Genomic DNA, 21,269 nt, shown 5'->3' with positions numbered 1-21,269 from the left:
CTTTGTGAGCCTCTGAGATCTGTAGCCTTTTCTCCTATTTCATCAACTCGCTTGTACTAGCAAGATTGGCTTGCTGCAGTGATACCTGTATTTTAGTTCTTTCTCTTTTCTAAGTTACAAGAGCTTTGTTGTCAGTATGAGTGGCGTTTTTGTAATCAGGAGCTGGTATTCTGTCGATACAAGCCAGCTTCAGTTTCTCCTCAGTGTGCCTTTAGGTGCCCCCTCCAATTGAAGAATGAACACGTGCTTTTGCAGGTCTACTCAGTTTAAGTACGTTAAACCTTTACCAATTTTTTACCTGTGAGTGCACACTGATAAAAAAACCAGCCAAGCTGATCAGGACGGCGCGAACAGATCAGCTTCACTGACCACTGTATTATAGTAGTATGCCTTTGCCGCAGCCAAACACCCCGTAAGCATACCTTCGCATTCATAGCATGTAAGTAGTCTTAAGTGCCTGCCATAATTTGTTTTCTTACTGAATGAAGGAAGTGCCATTCACTAACTAAGCCGCATCACAGTTGATTTCCAAAGATGAAGCACACACACATTCTGTCAACTTCTGCCTGAGCCTGAGCAATTTTGAAACTAAGTCGTACAGCAATTTACTTCCTTTGTACCAGTGAATGCCAAGTTGTACCAATATTAAATAGTCACACACTCATGAACGAAACTGAACTCTGGTCAGGCTTTAGATGCCCTTGTGTGCCACAAACTGACTAATGACTCTTCATTTGCTTCCACCAACAGAGCCAAGCACAAAACCATCTTGTTCGTCATGCATATAGGCAACGAATGTGTGGCTGGACACCATACCCCGTGTGATGCACAGTGGGGGATGTCTCTGGTGGGGTGGCAGATGACTGGCGCCAACCGTGCTGCTTCCTCCTCCAGGTCACTGAGGCCGGCAACTGGTACTCCACCGGACTGCAGTCCAGCTGCTTCGGAGAGTCCGCTGCAAGCACAGCCGCAAAAAAAGAATCCAAGCATGAGGCACGAGTCATGCCTTGGATGTGCGGCAGCTATACAGCAACAGCTGTTAAGGCCTTGTCTCCTGGTTCTGCGTCATCGTTGGCGTAACATAAAGGAGAAATCAGGTAAGGGGAGGGGCACTGCACCATTAAACATGTCAGAGTGTGGCGCCTTTTGTGCTGAGCAGCATGAACTATACTCAGTTTCATACATAGCAGTCAACGCAGTGAAGGCTGCGGCGCCTGTTCGCGCTCCTCGTCCGCATCGTAATGTAGTGCGTTGAAAGTGAAAAGAGTAATCAACTTAAAATTAAAGTAAATGTTGGTCGATATTGTAGTATGATAATAAAAATGTTTTATTTTGCAAAAAGATCGCTTTTTCTTTTATGTTCTTCAGAACAGAGTGCCTTAGTTTTCTGGGTTTTTTCCGGCTCCTCGTTATCAGGTTTTCGCAGCTAGGCCGGCCGGTGATGTCGTCTGCTTTCGTCTTTCGGTTTCTGAGTCTGCGAAAGTGGCACCACTATCTCCTACTCGCTTGTTTTCTAACCCCAGTGCGGCTTCAAAAACATCTCCTGCTCGCCTATTCTCCAAGCTGAAGTCTCCGAAAATTTCTAAAGACTGCAAGCAGGTGATTGTCAACGTTTACTCTAGCGTAAGGAAGCGCTTCTCGGAGAAGACTGTGCGTGAAGTTCTCGAAACTGTGGGCGAGATGACCAGGGTGAGCCCTCGGACAGTTGCGAGGTTCAAGAAAAAAGGTCTCTCTACTGGAATAAGGTGGCAATATCTAGCTCTGGCAGTGTTAAATATGACAGCTTTGCACTCAACACCATCAGACTCAAGTTACATTGTATGTATGCCTGCCTTTTACCTTCAAAACAAGTAAACAGTGCTGTGTTTTTCAAAGCAGGTATTAGAGTTTGACAGTTTCGAGTTTCTACCTAATGAATCTTTTAAGAAAAATGAAAAAAAAAAAAACAGCCGAGCCGGGAGTCGAACCTTGACCCCTTTTAAAATGAACAGAAAGGCGCGCGCTTCGTACCACTCAGCCACGACGAGAGGCGGACGGATACATTTTGCTTGTTTTTTGCAGCAGACTACTTTCGTACCTTTGGCAGCGTTAACTGCTATGTATGAAACTGAGTACAGTGCTTGTACCATTTGGTGCATGGCACAGTCTGAGTTCCCCACAGCTACATGTATCCGCGTGATGCAGTCCCAGTGGTTCCACAAGTAGCTACCCCCGAATCTGTTACATAAGAGTGGTAACCATCAAGAGCTCCTATGCCCATCAGTGGCCTCCGCAATCAAGCGCATTGTTGCTCGCAGCCGGAGCTGATCGCGAAGGCTACAGCACGTGCATTTCGAAGGCTATTCCCGCATTGGTCGTGGAAAGTTTGTGCGCGGCCCTTACACAAGTTTACACGATGTATAAGCCAAAGACAAGGTCGACAAAGAATACACAAGGGTTTTGTTTTTATTCATTCTTGCCAAGAGTCAGACCACTGCAGCAAGTCTACACAAGCCAGCATGACATATGGTATGTGGCGATCTGCATTCCATGAAATACCAGGACATCATCTACTTGTTAACCCGCAATGGTGCCTTAGTGGCTGCGGTGTTTGGCTGCGAAACCCAAGGGCACAGGACCAAATCCCGGCTGTGGTGGCCATGTTTCAACTGAGGGGAAGGCAAAAGATACCTTTTTTGCTGTACAATGTCGGTGCACGTTGAAGAGCCCCAAGTTGGCCGAAATTATTCTGGAACCTTCCACTGTCGAGTTTCTCATAGCCTATGTAGAGCTTTGGACATTAACGTAACATTTACCATATTGGACAAAATTTTAATAATTTTATACGATGATGTACTTCAATAAATATATGAATAGCACGGCTCAGATGGCACGTCTTTTGCTACACTCCACATCTATCGAAACAAACAAATATAGAAAGAAAGTGTCTTAACGACCTCTAAGCATTTAACTAATTAAGCTACAGCTATTCTATAATATGGTAACTAATCGAGTTATTTATTTCAAAATACTGCAGGCCAATATGTTGGCCCATGCAGGAGGAGCTATACAAGGCATTTAAAATGACAAATACCAAAGGAAAAAGAGCTACTACTGGGGCTAGTTGGAAATACATACTTGAAGGAATTGGTGAGCGCTAAAAAACACGGAAAAGGGACGAACACACAGGACGAAGGAAATACATGGGGCTACAATCAATGAGCAGAATAACGAAATACAACGCTCATTCACTCACTGAAACTGAAACTAATTACATTTTTGAAAACAGGAGGAATAAACATATAGTATACACACTTAATTTAATTCCGATATCTCTAATAAAAATGTTCATTTCAAGACCCGCGTCTCCCCTCAAGCCACCCATTGAAGACTACGATGACCACCCTTAATTTTACTTTCTGTTGCCACCACTGTTCGATACGCACCCCTCATGCAATGCCCATGACTGCCTTCAGGTACACAATGAATGCACCAATGAATACTTCAAAGAATCAACAAAAACCTCGCAGTAACACAACCCAGTCCACTCACTGTAATGTGCTGGAGAGTCCGGCAGTGGGACTGCAACGATCTGCCGGACATCGCCCGTGCTGTTGGATGCTGACAGGGGAACAGCATGTGGAGGGGGGGTGAGCCCAGGGGACATGTCATCTGAGCAAAAGAGGAAGACACACAACCAACACGTGCACCTGAGACAGTCTTCCAGGTTTGGCAATGACAGTGGCTTTAAAGGAGCACAGTGCAGCTCTAGTATCGCCTACTGTTCCGTAGCCACCTACTCCATACGAAACCCTTGTGCAAGCAACCCCACTGCAAACAAAGAAAAGGTTTACAGTCAGGTGTCCAGAGCAGGAATCGGTCTAGAAAATTCCACACGAGCCTTCACGCCACCTCTAAAAGGGCAGCCTTTAGTCCAACAATTACTCAGCATTAACGAAGCCACACTTACTAAGAAGAAGAAGCATCAAGCTCGTGTGCCAGCAATGGCCTTTTCGGGCAGGCTCAACGCTCGCCTGATGCCCAATCGTATGGACGTCAATGAGTAATTACTCCCTTATTAAAAATTTTAATGTGCAGACCAAAAGCAACAAAACCAGCCCCAATACACTACAGCAGGGGTTCTCAAACTGGGTTCAGCGGAACACAGGGGTTCCGCGGGCTGTCTTCTTGTGTTCCGCGAGAACCCTCACCGGCCCTGACCCGGCAGCTGATATGAGACTGGCTCTGAGTGCTGCTGAGCCACGCTTTGGCTTGCTCTCAAAAGGGAAGCAGTACCACCCATCACATTAGTATTTGTATTAATCGGTGCAATAAACATTTAACTTTTGCAACTCTCTCTTTGCAAAAATGCACTCGACAACATTGCTGGTAAGTGAAAGTGGGGGGGGGGGGGGGGGTTCCTTGGAACTTATTGAAGGCTTTTGGGGTTCCTCCAAGCAAAGACGTTTGAGAACCCCTGCACTATAGCAACAGTCAGAGTGCCATAGCAATCAAATCAACAAGAACTGGTAAATAACAAAGTCATGGAGGGACCACGCCAGCACTGGTGGCCGTCTTGCATTCTTCAGAGTCTAACAATCTAGTGCAACTTACAACGCCTCCCCCCAGCTAACCCAAATGTCCTTTCTGCACAAGTGTGCACAACTTGCACCGTTTTTTAAACCTGTGGCTGACTGTTTTGTTTGTTGGTGCCTGCCTGGACGCACAGAGAGACCAAAAGAAAGCGCACTTGTTCACGAATGCATTCGGTCACGTCTGACTATGCTGCTCCACGAACAGCCCTGAAGCTTTTAGTTCAGTGTGACCAAAACAAACGCGAATACACAAGTGCACAAACTTGCGTGATCATTATTTAGAAATCAGTGCGAGCACACGCTTGTCCAGACTCCCAGGTAAATGACTTGCTCGAGATATGGCCGGGTTGACAAACAAACACGGTTTCCTGAATTGCATTTTTAGAGTCCTCGAAGCAAAACTAAATCAAACTTCTCATCCCCCCCCTTTTCTAGGAACGATCATATTGTGGTAGCATGTACCAGATCACTTCACTATACACTTGGCCATTGTTAATTTGGCAATGAGCAACAGCTGCTAAGGGTGAATGTCGCTTTGAAGTCCCAAAAAGATCCCCAAAAAATTAGGCTTAGAACAAAATTGTCCTAGCCGCTTGCATGCCTCATAATTTATGCTGCACCCACGTTTCCTTGCTGATATCGACCAGGAAGTAAAAAAAATTGTTTCGGCAACTGTGGTGGCTCTGCATTGTGGGGAAACACTCAAACAGTGGGCGTTCTTACCTGCCAAGGTTTTTGACCTAGACACCTTATGCAGCAGATTTCTGCATGACTGCTTCTACCTCTTTAGACCCCATCTGTTTTGTTGCACCCCTGGCACCATAGTCCAGATGAAGACAATCTTTGCCTTTCAAATTTGTGAGTTTTATATTTTTGCATTAAATTTTCTTTTCACTCTACATGTGTCAACAGACGCCGCATCGCAAAAATTGATTAACCAAAACTTGTGCTTCCCGGAAAAAAAAAAAAAAATTGTCTCATACCAGTAGGGGACGCAATGAATGTTGAACCAGCCTCGTGCCATGTTTTCTTAACTCTGCAGCCTTTTCGCAGGGCTCAGAGGAAAATACACATTAGAAAATAATTTTCTGAAGATGCTACTACAAGAGTTAAATTTTGCGAGAGTACTCAAAATTCCAGCATGTGCAAAAAATTTCACATAAATACATCAAGGAAAAACAAATTTGTGGAAAGCCACGTCCTCCCCCTGAAGGGTGTGCTTCCCAACCCTGCGGTGTTGTTGGCATAACTACAGGAGAAATGAGGCACAGAGCGGCGCCCTCGTGTGGGTGTTGTTGGCATAACATGCAGGACAAAAAAGGAGCAGAGGGAGCTCCCAGCACACGAGCAGCAGCATCCACCACGGCCAGCTCTCACTGAATGTCACATTATATATGCATGGTGACCATCAGTTTTTCTTTTTAGAGGGGAACCATGCTTCTGTGTTCTTGTTTTTTTTTTTTTAATTTATGTCAAGCAGGGAAGGACAGAAACCAAGTGGGGTTCCTCAGCACATTTTGAAAGCTGTTGGGGGTTCTGCCTACACCGAAAGGACTCTAGAGCCCCTGAGCTATGGTCCTATGCTGGATTACAAAACTGAAAGCTTGAAGCACATCACGCTCTGCCTCAAGAAGGAATTGGCTCAGCACTCTTTCTTGTCATTTCTTCGGTTTGCCTTCGGCAACCTTCATTCACGCTGCTTTACTTACGTCAGAATCGACCAACTAGTCCAGCAAAAAAGTTCTACTTGAGCACGCAGTTCATACAACTTAAGCCCAAAGTTCAAACACCAAGTGCGCTGGAACCAATACGCTCAACAATGACCGACAAGGAATGCAGCCCAAGGTATCCGAGTCTCCTTGAGGTCATTACCGGACGACCCGCCGACTGATGTCAGTGGCGATTGGACGCGGTCTCTGTGGTAGTATTCGAGGAGGTCCTGCTGCATCAGCTCCCGGTACTTGTCGAAGTCCGGTGAAAATAAGTCTGGCACCCCAGGCGGTCTGCTGCAGTGACCAGCACTCGAAGCGCTCGTGTCTGCACTGTCTGTGCTGCCACCTGCCTCGCAGCTTCCCAGGGCCACGGGGCTACCTCCCAGCCTGCGTCAGGAAAGAAGAAGAAAAACAATCAAGCAGCGCCGTCATAAAAAAGAGGGTTCTCGAACACAGTGACAGCCCAAAATCTCAGCCAAAGCACAGTGCAAAATTTTAAAGTAGAATAATGCTATATATATTATATATATTGTGATGCCAAGACAGCAAAGACGAAGTCGTGATGAAAGAAGCAGGCGGAGGAAGACGAGGAAGTGGGATTAAAGAAAGGCTAGGCAATCGAGCGGACGCTCAGCTCAGCGTGTCTCGGTGTCTGTCTTTACAATGGCGCAGTCGACCAACGTCGAGCCCGGCCCGGACCTCCACGACCCGTCGCTCCTCCTTCGAAGCGGCCGGGCAGTCCCACGGCCGGCTCCCTCGGCGCCTGGAACCCCTCTTCCGCCCGAGAACGGCGTCCATGCCTCCTCGGCGCATTCAGCCTTGGCCCTTCTTCCCGAAGCCCTCTCCATCATCCGGGAGTTATCTACTTCTTTGACTGCAGCGCTTGGCCGCGCATCACTGTCCTCTGGATACCCAGTAACCCCGATACAAATTCCGGAGTACCGTGGATTTTCTGACGACGCTGAAGCGTGGATTCAAGTGGTCGACGCTGCTGCCCGGCGTTTCGCCTGGTCTCCAGCCACCACGCTCGCCGTCGCGGAAGAGCATCTCCGCGGTGCCGCCCGCGCCTGGCACCAGTACGAAGGCCGCCGCTACACCACTTGGCCGGCCTGGACCTCTGCACTTCTTGCCGCGTTTACACCCCTGGCCACTGCGCACGACGCCAAACTCACGACGATGAGAGCGCGGCGCCAGGCTCCAGACGAAGACATCGCCCTTTACAATCAAGATAAGGTACGCATTCTTCAGGCCTGCAGGGGCCGCACGTGGCCGCAGCAGGCGTTGGGCTCTGAGGCACCCATTGCCGCGGTGGAAGCATCCGAGCTCCTGCGGGTCGGCTCCAACACAATCGTCAGTCCGCCACCGCAGTCACCGCAGCCGACGAGTGGATACGCGTCCTCCGTGGTGCACCGCTCTCAGATGACCGCCTCACTCGCCGAGGTGTCGGCAGTTCCCGGCCTAAACGCAACCAGCGCTCCTCCCAATTCCATCGGGGGCGCGGGCTCCGTCTCAGCAGTGCCACCGTCCCCGCTGATGTCTCGGGAACCGTCTCATGGACCGATGAGGCATCCCAACATTCCGGCATCGACGCATGATGGACACCGCTTCGGACGGCCCTCGGCGCAGCCGCCTCCTGCAGGCAGTGCTGGGTTCATGACGCCACCTTCGCCACGGCACCCGTGCTTCGCCAGCTCGGTGACGGCGGCTCCGGGCTCAGTGGCTATCAGCAGCGTCATCGGATGCTCAAGTCCGAGCAGTAATAACCTAGGTAGCATGCCGCCTGGAGTGCGGTCGCCTGGGTTGCCGCCTCAACGGATGACGGCCACTCCAGGACAACCGCGTCCCCTGCTGCCGGGACGTCAGTGTCATGAGCCAATTTTCCCAGACAACAAAATCCGGCGCCAGCCTGTTTCCAGCGTGGACTTCCGCGAAGAGGACCGCATCGAAGAGGGTTACGAGGCCCTCAGCGGAAAGCGGACCCCTCCAGTGCCACCTGCTCGGCAGCCAGCAACTGCCGGGTCCCGCTCCGGACGCAGGCTACCAGTAGGCCATTCGCGGCTGCCGCCTTCTCCGGGTTCCAGGGTTGGCAGCAGGCCATCAGTATCGCGCCTCCAAATGTTCCAAATCGAACGAGGATTGGATGCTCCCACGTCCCCTCCCGTTAGAGAGAGGTTGCATCAGGGCAGGCAGCTTGATGAGAATCGAGAAGATAGTCCACCACCGGCGTCGCCCTTGATGCGTCGACGCAGCTTCGAACACACCACCTTGCATGACAACCTCGCAGGGCCACGGTCGAGAGCCTGCAACTGTCCGGGTACTGTCCTGGTCTGCCGCGGCCCTCCATGCCGATCCACCAGCGGACGACTTCGCGGCGCCTATGTCAGGGATGCCGACGATGATATGGACGGCCTGTTCATGATCAGAAAGGCCAAGAGGAAAAGAAGGAAGAGAAGAAGGATGAGAAGAAAGAAGAGAAAGAAGAAGAAAAGAAAGTGGAGGAGAAAAGAACCAGATGAGAAGGCTGAGGAAGTTCCGCCTCCAGCCAGGCCTGCTCCCCTGCTCCTTCCCCTACTTCAACGCCAATGGACGGGCCTCCAGAACTCAACGTCCCCGTCGTGTTTGTCTTCGGCGGCCCCGGCTCCGGCAAAGGTACCCAATGCGAGAAGATAGCGGCCAACTACGGCTTCACGCACATCTCTTCCGGTGACCTGCTGCGGGCGGAGGTGCAGTCCGGCAGCGACCTGGGCAAGGAGATGAACAAAATCATGACGAAGGGTGAGCTCGTCCCACTGGTCACGGTCTTGCAGCTGCTGAAAGGAGCAATGAGGAAGAGCGTGGCGACAGCCAAAGGTTCCTGATTGACGGTTACCCCAGGAACACCGAGCAGGGTGACCGCTTCGAGGCTGAGGTGTGCAAGTGCACCAACCTGCTCTACGTCGAAGTGAAGGACGAGACCATGAAGGAGCGGCTGCTGAAGCGGGGCGAGACGAGTGGCCGCGTGTACGACAACGAGGTCTGGGTGCGACGCGGCCTACAATCAACAGGGCGTCCGCAGTCGTGGCCGAGTGTGATGCCGAGACAGCAAAGACGAAGTCGTGATGAAAGAAGCAGGCGGAGGAAGACGAGGAAGTGGGATTAAAGAAAGGCTAGGCAATCGAGCGGGCAATCGAGTAGAAACAGTGAGATTTAGGCTAAGCCACAAATTGGGCTTATGCCGCACGAGGCGGACTTATGGTTGCTTGGCGGGGGAACTTATCACTCATCCGTCAAGGCAACTGTTTGGTCTAAGACCCTTTTCCCAAGCATTTCACCCTAGAAGAGCCGAGCACCAGGCCAGGGGAAATCTTGTACCCATTAAAAAAACCGGTGGGCACCCGGCGGCACTGGGGATCGAACCCAGCACCTCCCGAATGCGAGGCGGATGCTCTACCACAAGGCCACGCTTCGGTTTTTAAACTCTAGGATCTAGGCTAGGATGAAAGAAGCCACACAAAGACAAGCGCTCATCCTTCGTCGCAGTTTCAACATCTTGCCGTTTCAATTCAGTGGATTACCAACTTGCCCAAGCTTCTGTTTTGCGATCGTAAACAAGTTGTGAACTCAGAGGCTTTATCACAAATGGCACCTCCATTGCTGAAACTAAGAAAAAAGACAAACGCGCAATTGAATTACTTCCGTGACTTCTATATGCCTATGGTCGATAAAACTGTACCAATAGGCAGGTGTGTAAAGTAAATCAAGGAAAAATTCAACACTGCGCCGTCAAAAGCCAGTGCAGCATTACGACTAGAGAAATTTTGGGAGTTTTCCCGTTAGGGTTAATTTTTCCAACAATACATCTTTCAACAGGCCTCCTGCATGTCTATCAACAGGCATTTCGATATTTCTTTGATACGCATGTTTGAAATGACTTCAAGCAAGTTGCCAAGTCTTGTAGTTCTACTAGCACAGCTGAAAATTCTTCAGGTTTTCACCCCCTGTAACATAGGTGCTACGTAGAGAATTTCAGGTTTAAGAAATGCCAGGTGGTTGAAATTAACACACCTCCACATGGCACCTCCCCCCCCTTCCCCCCCCCTCTCTCTTTTGCTCCCTCCATTTCCTCGTGGTACAGTTGAGGAGTCAAATGAGAACTGAGAAAGTTGCCGCACCTTCCCTCTCCACAAGGCCAATTTTCAGCGCACAAAAGCTCCTTCAGCCAGGAAACTAGTCACTGAGAACAAACGAATTCATATTCCTGGTCACAATAGCTCAACTTATGACACTGGGGCTATTCCGCACCATTTACCATGGCAATCAATCGCACAACTATCTTGGAAGTGTAGTTATCCCGGTGCTCCTGGAGCTTCCCATAACCACCGGTGACCATTTGGCGTCTGACAAACCGCTTACTGCCAGCTGTGTTCCACATACATTGCTCTGTCATAGAGATACATTAATAGAGTCAAGCGGTAAGCTGGAGGCTATGTCGACATACTTTTTTTTTAGTTAGCTGCTGAGCTAGTTGGCTGCCAGACGAAAGGATTCCAGCACCAAGACTTGCAACACACAAGAAAGTAGACAACACAAGCGCCCAAGTTGTCTTCTTTCTCAAGTACATCCGAGCGTGAGTGCATCTGTACATCTGAGCGCAAGCAAAGAGTACAAAGATTCTTTATAATATCTTGTCACAACTATATAGACATGGTAAAAAGATTCTAGCACAAAGTCGCTGGCACTCTGTGTGTGTGTTGTGTTGGGCTTAATGGCACTTAGGCAGCTAAGGCCATCATGCGCCAAGCTTAGGGCAGAGGCTGCCCTCAGCTTTATCATTTGTTTGCAAGGCGAGATGCTTGGTTTGATTTGGTTTATTGGGGTTTAACGTCCCAAAGCAACTCAAGCTATGAGGGACGCCATAGTGAAGGGCTCGGGAAATTTCGACCACCCGGAGTTCTTTAACGTGCACCGACATCGCACAGCACACTGGCCTCTAGAATTTCTCCTTCATCGAAATTCGGCCGCCGCGGCAGAGGTGCAACCCGCATCTTTCGAGCCAGCAGCCGAGCACCTTAACCGCTGAGCCACCACGGCGAGGCTCAAGGTGAGATGTGACCAGGCTTATTCCATAGCAGCAATGCGCAACTACTCTCCACACTGTCCACACGAGTACAAGCCTTCCTCTGGCCTGGTGCATGGCTCCCCTGGGGTGAAGCAATTGAAAAAAAATGGGTCTTTGTTCACACCCGGTGGAGATGAAAACATGTTTACCATAGCGCTCTTGGGCCAAGCTGTCCTGTCATGAAAATCAAAACCATCATTATCATCAAAACAAATGCATGTAGATGCGCACAGCTGATTGAAACAGTGTGGGGCAGTGTCCCAATAAGTGCCCTTAGTGTCCAGACTCCTTCAAATTTTGTTCTTAGAAAGAAACCTTTTCTTCTGCCCTTTTGCTCGTTCGGAAGATCTATAACTGTGAATCCCAATTGATTGAAACTAGCAAAGTCGGCAGTTAAAAGACTTTGTGATCACAGACTGGAACTGCATGGTGATGCCTAGCCTCAGATGCATGGACAAGGGAAAGCACAGACGTCATTTTTGCAAGCAAATGGTGGTGACACCTGCATTCCATTTTAGATACCTTTTCCAGCTTACAAGAGCCTTCGTTTTCAGCAGAGGTAGATTGTTTGTCATTAGAGCTCGGCAGACAGTTGATACAGAACCCTTTAAATTTGTTCTCACTGTCCCTTTAATTCCAACGCTGCCTAACCAACAGGGTTAAAAAACAAACTAATGATGATGTGATGCAGGCACCATATCATACGATGAGCACTTTAATTGGTCATTCTTGCCAAGTTTGTATAAACGAGTGTTCCTTTTTTTTATGTGCACCTGAATTTCTGTGTTTTTGACACAGCTGTGTTAAGACCTGCTATGACCTTATAACAACATCTGTGCCTAAAAACAAGAATTTTCAGCCCCCTTTTAATTAAAAGTACTGGGATTCAACTGCAGTGACACCAGCCACCTTTGCACATGGCTTTATGCGCACCATTATCTCATTTCATTAGTGAAACCATGTTGATGAAGTAGCAACGCACCATGTGACCGTGACTTACCCCGGTGATGTGTTTGGTGTGGATTGCAGCACCCTGTAGTTGCTGCGAGCCTTGTGCGTCCTAGACCCACCTACATTGAAAACAGCATCACTGGTTACGTCATCTTCTACTTCCTCCAAGGCACAATTCATGACAGTTTCACATGAAACCACGTGCCCTTTGCCCTTTCAACCTTGCTCTCCGATGAAATGCCCTCACTGGGTGGCCAGACTTCAGCCAGTCAAACAAAACACCACGAGACGCACTCGACCAGCAAGTGATGAAGAATTGGAATAATGTGAGCAGTACGACAAATCCTGCCATGGTAACCGTTCAAGTCATGCTGTGACTTCATGACAGCAATGACTATCCTCGGTTTCTCACAGAACAGCCTTTACTAAGTACGGCACTGATTGAATTCTAGCCGAGCATACTTTAAGAGCATGCTAAATGAACACACTAAAAATGCAGTTTTTGGAATGCGGATGTCATGAAAAATCTGCGGCATTTCTGTAACCAGTGTACCATGTAGAATCACAATGACACGTATTTTACTCCCACATCATGAACTTTCCGGACGCTAACAATTTCTTTTTTTTAGTCCTTCACTGTCACAACATGGCTTTTTTACAAGGGATCTTTTTTTGGGAAACCCGGTTCACACTTTTCTTTCATGATCTGCATGCTAACCTTGATTGTGATATCCAAATTGATGACAATTTTTTTTTTTAATTTTGCAAAAGCTTTTGAGACCACGCCTCAAACGTTTCCTCCTAAAACTAGGGCAACTAAATTCACACCCTAACATTCTCGCGGGATCAAGGAATTTCTAACTGCTCCCAGTTTAGCCAAATTTCTACCTCCCTCGCTGTAACAAGCACCCCACAGGGCTGTCCTTGGGCCACTATTTTTAATCTACGTTAATGACTTACCAATGCGTGTAGCATGTAAGGCACGCATGTTTGCCGACAACTGGGTCACACAAAATGATCACCACATTCAACAATGGTGTGACCAGTGGCTCATGGAACTAAATGCCAACAAAAGCAAAGTTTCCTCCTTTCACAGTTGCCAACAGCCCCTCGTATTTGACTACACTGTCAACACCTCCATAGCTGAACTTGCGGAATCTTACAAATACCTTGGCATAACCTTACGGTGATCTTCACTGACATACTCGTATCACTAACATTGCATCATCGCAAACAAACCTTCAATTTCTGAGACATCACCTACAACAGGCACCATGGCAAGTAAAATTACTACTCTCATAGAAATCACTCAACAGGTTTAGCCCAGAATATGTTATCTACAATCTGGCACCCACATCAAACTTATCTAGCTAACACTCCAAGCTTTACAAAATCATACTGCAAGGTTCAATCACTACGCCTACTCTTAATACCAGCGTAACACCACTGAAACTTTAGCCATAACTTTCGAACCTTGGCATTCGTCGCCACAACTCTAGCCTTTGCTTGTTTATATACTCATATTGCTCAAACCACTTGCTAGAACTGCTGCGTTCGCTGGCTCAATTTTTGCCCCGAACAGCTATCGACTAGAGCGACATTCCTCCCGACATTGCTACCATCACCTGCCCATCGGCATATGCGGCGACTTTGCCTCTCATATTGAAACGTCACAGTCATCACCTACATGTGATCCCACCCTTTATGCAACACCCCAAAAGGGCTCTTTAAAAAAACATGCCTGCATACACTGTCGAACTCCCTAGAAGAACGAAGAAAGATCCTCCAATTACTGGTGAATACTAGTGCATGCCTTTGAGCATGCTAACAGATGTCACTGTGCACAATGACAACACACGCATGCACACTCAAAATTTCCTCCTTTCCCGACCAATCATGATACGCATGTTAGCAGGAGGATGAGATGGTGCTCACATTATGAACACTGTGGTTCGTGCATGCCCAGCCTTGAGGCAAAGTAACCAACACATACAGCATACCTAGTATAAGAGAAAGGCACTTAGGGCTAGCAATCAGCCCATGCCGCAGAAACACTCCTTTCAGTTGCTTTGGAGGGGGCTCTATCGTGCAACTCCTGGCGTCAACACCACCATCATTCTGCCAGCAGAGCAGAGAGAGAACATGCATCAGTCTTCCATATGGCCACTTCGGAGTCCTTCGGTTGAGTGATGGTTGATTGAGTGCATAGTCAACAGTTTATGTTCTTGTTTGGCTCCGTTTCATTATTGCACTGCTAATATACGATCTCTTCCTGTGTATTTTAACCTTGCTGCATGTGCAACTGCTCTGTATCACCTCTATGTGGTAAATGTTGTCCCGTTAGGCTCCAACCCATTTTCTGCCCTGCGACCAGTGAAACCTCAGCACCAAACGGCTACTCCTCTGTTCTTGGCTGTTGGGTTTTGGCTGAGCTTGTTACTCAAGTGGAGAAAATTTGTGACCAGCACTGCTGCTGGTCAACACCGCTACTGGGCTTCGTTGCCGATGAGCCATATACCGTGTATACACGTGAAAGGGCCACACTTTTAACATGATGTGGCCCTTACACAGGACCAGCAATTTTTCTATAAAATGTTCCTTACTACAGCGAAGCCCCGATTATGCGCCCCTTGTTTATGCTGCGATACACATTTTTACGATGAATTAGCGCAGTCCCGGCACATCCTTCAAATACATAATGCACTGAAAGTATGAATGATAGGACGCACGTCCGATGACCTGCACGAATTAACCACATAAAGTAAAACAGATTGCTAGAGCAGTTTACTGGGAGACAGCATGTGATTATCAGTTAAGATCATGACCCTCTGAGGATCTGGCACTTGAATGGCCCGACAGTTCGGATCGGCACGCCATGCAACTGACCTATGGTCGTCAGTGTGAAGTGGTGTTCGCCTGGCCTGCTTTTCGGCGAGCTTCACTGTCGAAGGCTTTGGGGAAGTAATGCACGTCCATTTCAATGCGAGGTTATTGTGCGATGATGTGAACTGGCAACATTACACCTTACATAGTAAACCGTGACTAGATTCAAAGCACTTTTGGCATGGCTTTGATGCGAAGCACGCTAGGCCTAATAGCACCGGGCGAATGGTGCGCTAGGCCTAACAGCACCGGGCAAATGGCGCGCTACTCCGGCGCCAGAGCCTGGCGGGCGGCATGTCGTCAGAAATACGCCACTAATGTGGGAGCACCCATGCCACCCCATTCTAGTTTTTGTGCGTAGCATAAGGTTTTGTCCTTTCTGGTGCGAACACCGAGTGCACAAGACCAGTTAACAGCGCTGCAGCACTGCATGTTCACTGTTCCAGGCGGAGTTCGGTGAATGGGATGATGCGTGTGTGGTCATACCAAGTGTCGCAGGCTCCCAGCGTAACATGCCACATGGGCAAAATCCGAGAAACCAGCTAGCAAGTTGGGGGTGTGGCCCTTACATGAGTAATATATGGTAATGCCATCTCATTAAATATCTAGTGCAACTTCCCTTGTATACACTTCTCATGATGTGTCCGCTGCGCAGCACAGCGCTAGTGGGAAAGAAGAGTCAATCGGAATGGGTGCTTTTTCATTAAACTCCTCCATTTTTGCAACGTAAAGTCATTGCACAGATTTGTCCATGACCAGCACCTCATCCAGCAATGACCTGACAAACTGTGGCACGCGATGTATTAGCTGCAATGCTAGCATCTTCCTAGCTCACGCAGTTGCCCACATGTAGTCCCTGCCTCGAGAAAAAAAGGTGCCGTCTGCTTTGCCACAATCTTCAACCTGGGATTAAGTGATTAAGTGCAGCGCTGCTGACAGCATGATGCACTTTGTAAAAAGATGCTACTAAATGAAAAAGCTCGGTGCAACTGGAATCAAACATAAGGGACCATTCGGAGGTTATTCCAAACTTTTGATAGACAGTGATAGGTGCCATGTCAAGACTGCACGTGCATGCGGAATTCCGGAGAAACTTTATCAGTGCAGTAGACAACAGCTCTGCCTCTCCACCACCCTTGCCTGGAAAGTAATGAAATGAGCTAGTTTTTCTTTTTTAAAGAGTGGAGGAAAAAGGCAGCCAAAGGAGAGGGGATTGGAAGATGAGTGGAAGAAACTGGCAGAGAGGAACGAGAATGAACGAGAAGCAGGGCTCAGAGTAAATCACCTACATCGAACTAGTGGGTGAGAAAAAAAAAAAAAAAGAGTTTCACTTCCAATGAAACACAACTATTCGCAACACACAATGAAACAACGCTTCTTTAGCTGACTGACACTGAATACTAGCTTTTTTACTTCTGCGGTGCAAAGATCAATGCGTGAAGGTGTTAATGGACCCTGCACACGTCCTTTCTTCTGCAGCAGCTGATGTTTCTGCATTCTTGCATTTCTGTTTCAGTTAATCTGTTAGTGTTTCGTTTGACACAGATGGCACAAGTTTCAACTGCACAAGTGGCACACACGGTCCCCAGGGGGGCATGCCAAGCCTCCACTTCAATGTGTCCTACTGCGTGGAGGCTTACAAATGTACCCGACACAGAATCTCCCAAATCTGAAAACCTTGCTTACCAGTCATCCTGGGAATGCCAGATTGCTGCTGAAGTTGCACTGTGCATTCAGGTGTAAGGGGAACCTTTGGAGAGTCGTGGCCTGCGTAAGCATGGCCCCCTAGAAAAAGAAAACCCTTAACATGAATTTATGCCAAGACACTACTAAGCCGAGCACATCGCTTACATGGACTGGAGTGCAACACATGCAAGCAAGAAAAGCTCCCAACTCTAACAGAGTGCAGGAGAGGCACGAGAAAGGACGAGAGCTAGTGCCATTTACTAGCGCAAAAGCATTACACGTCTAACTATAGCAGAAACCCGGCATCGCCAATAACGTGGTCCCAGAAAGTGACATCATTTCAAAACTGCCGGAAACTATGAAAAGGAAACCAGTAATAGTGACAGCATTTCAAAACTGCGGGAAACTACGAAAAGGAAACCAGTAATAGTGACAGCATTTCAAAACTGCGGGAAACTACGAAAAGGAAACCAGTAATAGTACATACTAATACTCTCAACACACCAATGCATTACTCGCCCACAAGTTCCCCAAATGAGATTTGGGTGCCGATATCGGCCCCAGAGGGGGGCCGATAATGTTCCTAAACTATGGTCAACACACACGATGATTTGCAGTGGAATCTGGTGAACAACTGGCAGCTGCTTAGCACTGTCTGTGAGCTCTGAAGCTTTGCATTGAAAAGACAGTAATACTTCCCGCAGAGACCAGAGGGCTAATGCTAATCCCCCATCAGAAACAGCCCCTTTAGACGGCACTACCATAAGGAGTCTACTCCAGCCTCGGAGCTTCCCCATGTTTCACTGCTGACTGCACCTTCGATAATCTTCTATGCACATTCCAAGGGGTAGGGGAACTGGGCAGGCAAAGGTATCGCCGAGCGAGCCATCCAAAGTTGGTGCACACTTGAACCAGGAGAAGCAGAGAGAGACTGCGATGTAAATGCAATGGCGGCTCTGCTTACCGGCAGTCCCAGTGATGCCAGGTGGCTGCAGGCGCCCTGGAGGTCCTGGCGTAAGCATCTCGGAACAGCCGCGGTCTGCGCCAGCTAGGCCCGCTGGAACAAATGAGAGCCCCAGTTGACTGATGCGACTGATGCCAACAGAGTGAAGAGTCAAGCACACAGCATAGAAACTCAAGAGTGCAGCCCAAGGCTGCACCTTCTTATGCTGTACAAGGAATTTCAAGTTCTTTTCTTCGTACAAGCAGAAAGAGGACTCTACATCTACCTCCAGGGTGAAGCTAGCATAAGTGCTCTACTCGCCAACTCACAAGCTACGGATACAGGAGTCACAGCTGTGACATACCGTACCTACACTAATATAGCCGTAGTTTTTTAGAGAGTTTTTTTTTTTTTTTGTGGTCTTTTCTTACGTCACAACTCAGGAGCAATAGCTGCTGATATTGCATCCTAGTGGGGAAGAAGAGAGAGGGCCAAAGCTGCTCACTTGGTGTGAAGCCATACCAGCTACACTACAACCAGCACGGAGCATAGTAACCAAGAATAAAGAAGAGGAAAATGTGCATGACTGCAAGTGAAAGCAGCGATGGCCAAGAGACCACCACCCAAAGAAAGCCAAGCATCAATAGCAGAGCACAAGCCGCCCAGCAGAGAATCCAGGATCCTGCAGTTGGATAACAGCATCCCGAAGCGGCCTGCCAGTGATTGGCATTTAAGAATAGGTTTGGTTTAGATTATGGGGTTTAACGTCCCAAAGCGACTAAGGCTATGAGAGATGCCATAGTGGAGGGCTCCGGAAATTTCGGCCACCTGGGGTTCTTTAACGTGCACTGACATCGCACAGCACATGGCCCTCTAGAATTTCTCCTCCAAAGAAATTCAACCGCCGCAGCCGGGAACAAACCTGCGTCTTTCGGGTCAGCAGCCAAGCACCGTAACCATTGAGCCCCCGTGGCAGCCACATCTAAGAACAGTCTCTCTGCAGTTTACATTCATTGCAATGGCATGTTTCTGTGTGCAGTCCTTGTATTTCCCGGTGATTGCTGCATTTTTACATTACCAATTTGTGTAACCGCCATTTATTTCTTTTTCCAAGATCATTGTTTTAGAATGCATCTGGCATTATTAGAGCACTAGTGCTAGGTGTGTCTCTAGCAAAAAAAAAAACTGTTACGTCCAGGTAAAGCTTCCACCTACCAACCGTGGCATGTGGTGTTTTTGGGAGTAATAAAAGAGATCACCACCACCCTCTCCATCAGCCACCTGCCAATATAGGGAGAAGGAAATCCCGCTCTCCACTTGTACGCGAGAGGACTGAGGGGCTGAAATTGGGAAGACTGAGCGAAAATGAAAATGACTCAGAATGGCTCAGCAAAATGAAATGCGTCTGAAATGGGAAGCTGAAATTGCTGAAGAGAAGCAATGATGTACGACAACAGGCGCTGAAGCGAATGCTATCTCACTTCCTGCACATCAGTCCATTTGATCGCCACTAAACAAGAGAAAACACGCTTGTGCACTGTTTAGCTTAACCAGGTAAATCAGGGGCACATGTTTTTTCCGAAACATGTGCTATATTTCGCTGCTATATTTCGTGGCAGCTGCGACCAAGATGTGGAAGATTGGTTGTCAGCCTACGAACGGGTGAGCCGGCACAACAAGTGGGACGACGCTCTGAAACTTAACAACGTCGTGTTCTATCTTACTGACGTCCCAAACCTCTGGTATCGGAACCACGAGTCGGACATCACCACCTGGTCCGTGTTCAAAACCACGTTTGCCGAAGTATTCGGCCGCCCTGCCGTTCGCAAACTTCGCGCTGAACAGCGTCTCCGTTCGCGAGCGCAGAGGACCGGTGAAAGCTTCACAAGTTACATCGAGGACATAGTCGATTTATGTAAACGAGTGAACCCATCTATGACAGAGGAAGATAAAATTCGCCACGTCATGAAGGGCATCGATGATGGAGCCTTCAACATGCTCGTGGCTAGAAGTCCGACCACCATCGCAAAGGTATACGAACTTTGCCAAAGTTTCGACGAGCTACGGAAGCAACGCGTTTTGGTTCGCCACCCTGCTGACGCGTCGCTCGCTGGACTGGCCGCGGACCCCGACTCCTCCTACCTCAGCGCCGAAATCAAGAAATTTGTCCGCGAGGAGGTTGCCCGCCAGCTATCTCTCCTACCATCTCTACCCGAACCATCATGTTCTCTGGCGCCGCAGCTCAGACATGAAATCCAGCGACAGGTCTCGGAAGCTCTTCCTTCCGGCCATCCTACAGCTCCTGTCGCTGCCCGGATGGCGCTTCCTGAGGCTGCCTTATCTCCACCTGCCCCGAGTGCTTCGCCGCTGAGTTATCCTGACGCTTTCGCGCCGCACCCCATTGTGGCGGCGCCTCGCACCTACGCCGAAGTTGTGGCTCGCCCAGCCCCTCCCCCGGCGTATGCGTATCCTTCGGCCATCATGCGCTCGCCACGCACTACTGGTAGAGTTGCGCCGCCCACCTCGCCATGGCGCACATCGGACAACCGTCCGATATGCTTTGCTTGCGGCATTCCCGGGCACATCTCCCGCCATTGTCGACGCCGCATGTCACTGTCGAGGCCTGAATATACGGGCATGTCCTATTCGGCGCCCTCCTTCCGAGTTCCGCCGGGGCCGCCACCTGAACCCTCTGACCACCAGGCTTCCTGGTCTCGTCGCTCACCGTCACCCCGCCGCCGCTCCATTTCGCCCATGCGCCGCCGACTTTCCTCAGCCGAGCAGGGAAACTAACCGTCGCAGTTCCCGAGGCACGAACTGCGTACTCCGCTGACCGTCAAAGTCCTCTTTTCCCTGCGAACGTTATTGACGTTATTGTGGAAGGTGTTTCGACGCTTGCTCTCATAGACACTGGTGCCGCCGTATCTGTTATCAGCCAAAAACTCTGCCGCTCTCTTCGCAAGGTGACGACGCCTCTTTCCGGTTTGTCGCTACGTACCGCCACCGCACAGCATCTCCAGCCCACAGCTCTCTGCACCGCCCGAGTAGTAATTGCGAACGAAGTGTATTTTATTGAATTCATCGTCCTCACCACTTGTTCTCATGATGTCATTCTCGGCTGGGATTTTCTGTCCCATCACCATGCCATGATTGACTGCGCCCGCCCTCACGTCGAACTTTCCGTGCCATGCGCTCTGCCATCCGCCGCTGCGTTTGATGACGTGGGTCCTCGTGCTGTTCCGAAACTCCATGTCGCTCAGGACACTATTATCCCACCCCTTAGCGCTGTCCTCGTTCCTCTGTCTGCCGCTTCTACCGCCGACGCCACCGTTGTCTTCTTACCTTCCGACGTTGCTTCCTGCCGCCACCGTATCTCACTGCCCTTCGCCGTGCTTGACTTGCGCAATGGTGCCAGCACACTT

The 21,269-nt window shown here is 49.1% G+C and overlaps 1 protein-coding gene and 1 pseudogene across 4 annotated transcripts in view; one reads left to right on the top strand and one right to left on the bottom strand.

Moving 5' to 3' along the window:
• LOC149360326 (uncharacterized) overlaps positions 1-21,269 on the bottom strand; it is a 54,192-nt gene that overhangs the window by 12,993 nt on the left and 19,930 nt on the right. For 3 of the 4 annotated variants that reach the window (XM_089569243.1, XM_089569244.1, XM_089569246.1), the window contains 6 exons: positions 17,869-17,961; positions 16,905-17,003; positions 12,385-12,454; positions 6,447-6,673; positions 3,532-3,651; positions 817-955 (listed from right to left, as the gene is read on the bottom strand). In XM_089569243.1, coding sequence (XP_089425369.1) covers positions 817-955; positions 3,532-3,651; positions 6,447-6,673; positions 12,385-12,454; positions 16,905-17,003; positions 17,869-17,961 — 748 coding nt within the window. The remainder of the gene's footprint in view (positions 1-816; positions 956-3,531; positions 3,652-6,446; positions 6,674-12,384; positions 12,455-16,904; positions 17,004-17,868; positions 17,962-21,269) is intronic. The other variant, XM_089569245.1, reaches the window with a different exon arrangement.
• LOC149360327 (uncharacterized) lies at positions 6,950-9,427 on the top strand (annotated as a pseudogene).

This window comes from Amblyomma mixtum, chromosome 2, assembly GCF_055824585.1.
Source record: "Amblyomma mixtum isolate Tamu chromosome 2, ASM5582458v1, whole genome shotgun sequence".
Taxonomy (NCBI): Eukaryota; Metazoa; Arthropoda; class Arachnida; order Ixodida; family Ixodidae; genus Amblyomma; species Amblyomma mixtum.
This window is presented reverse-complemented; position numbering and strand designations above follow the sequence as displayed.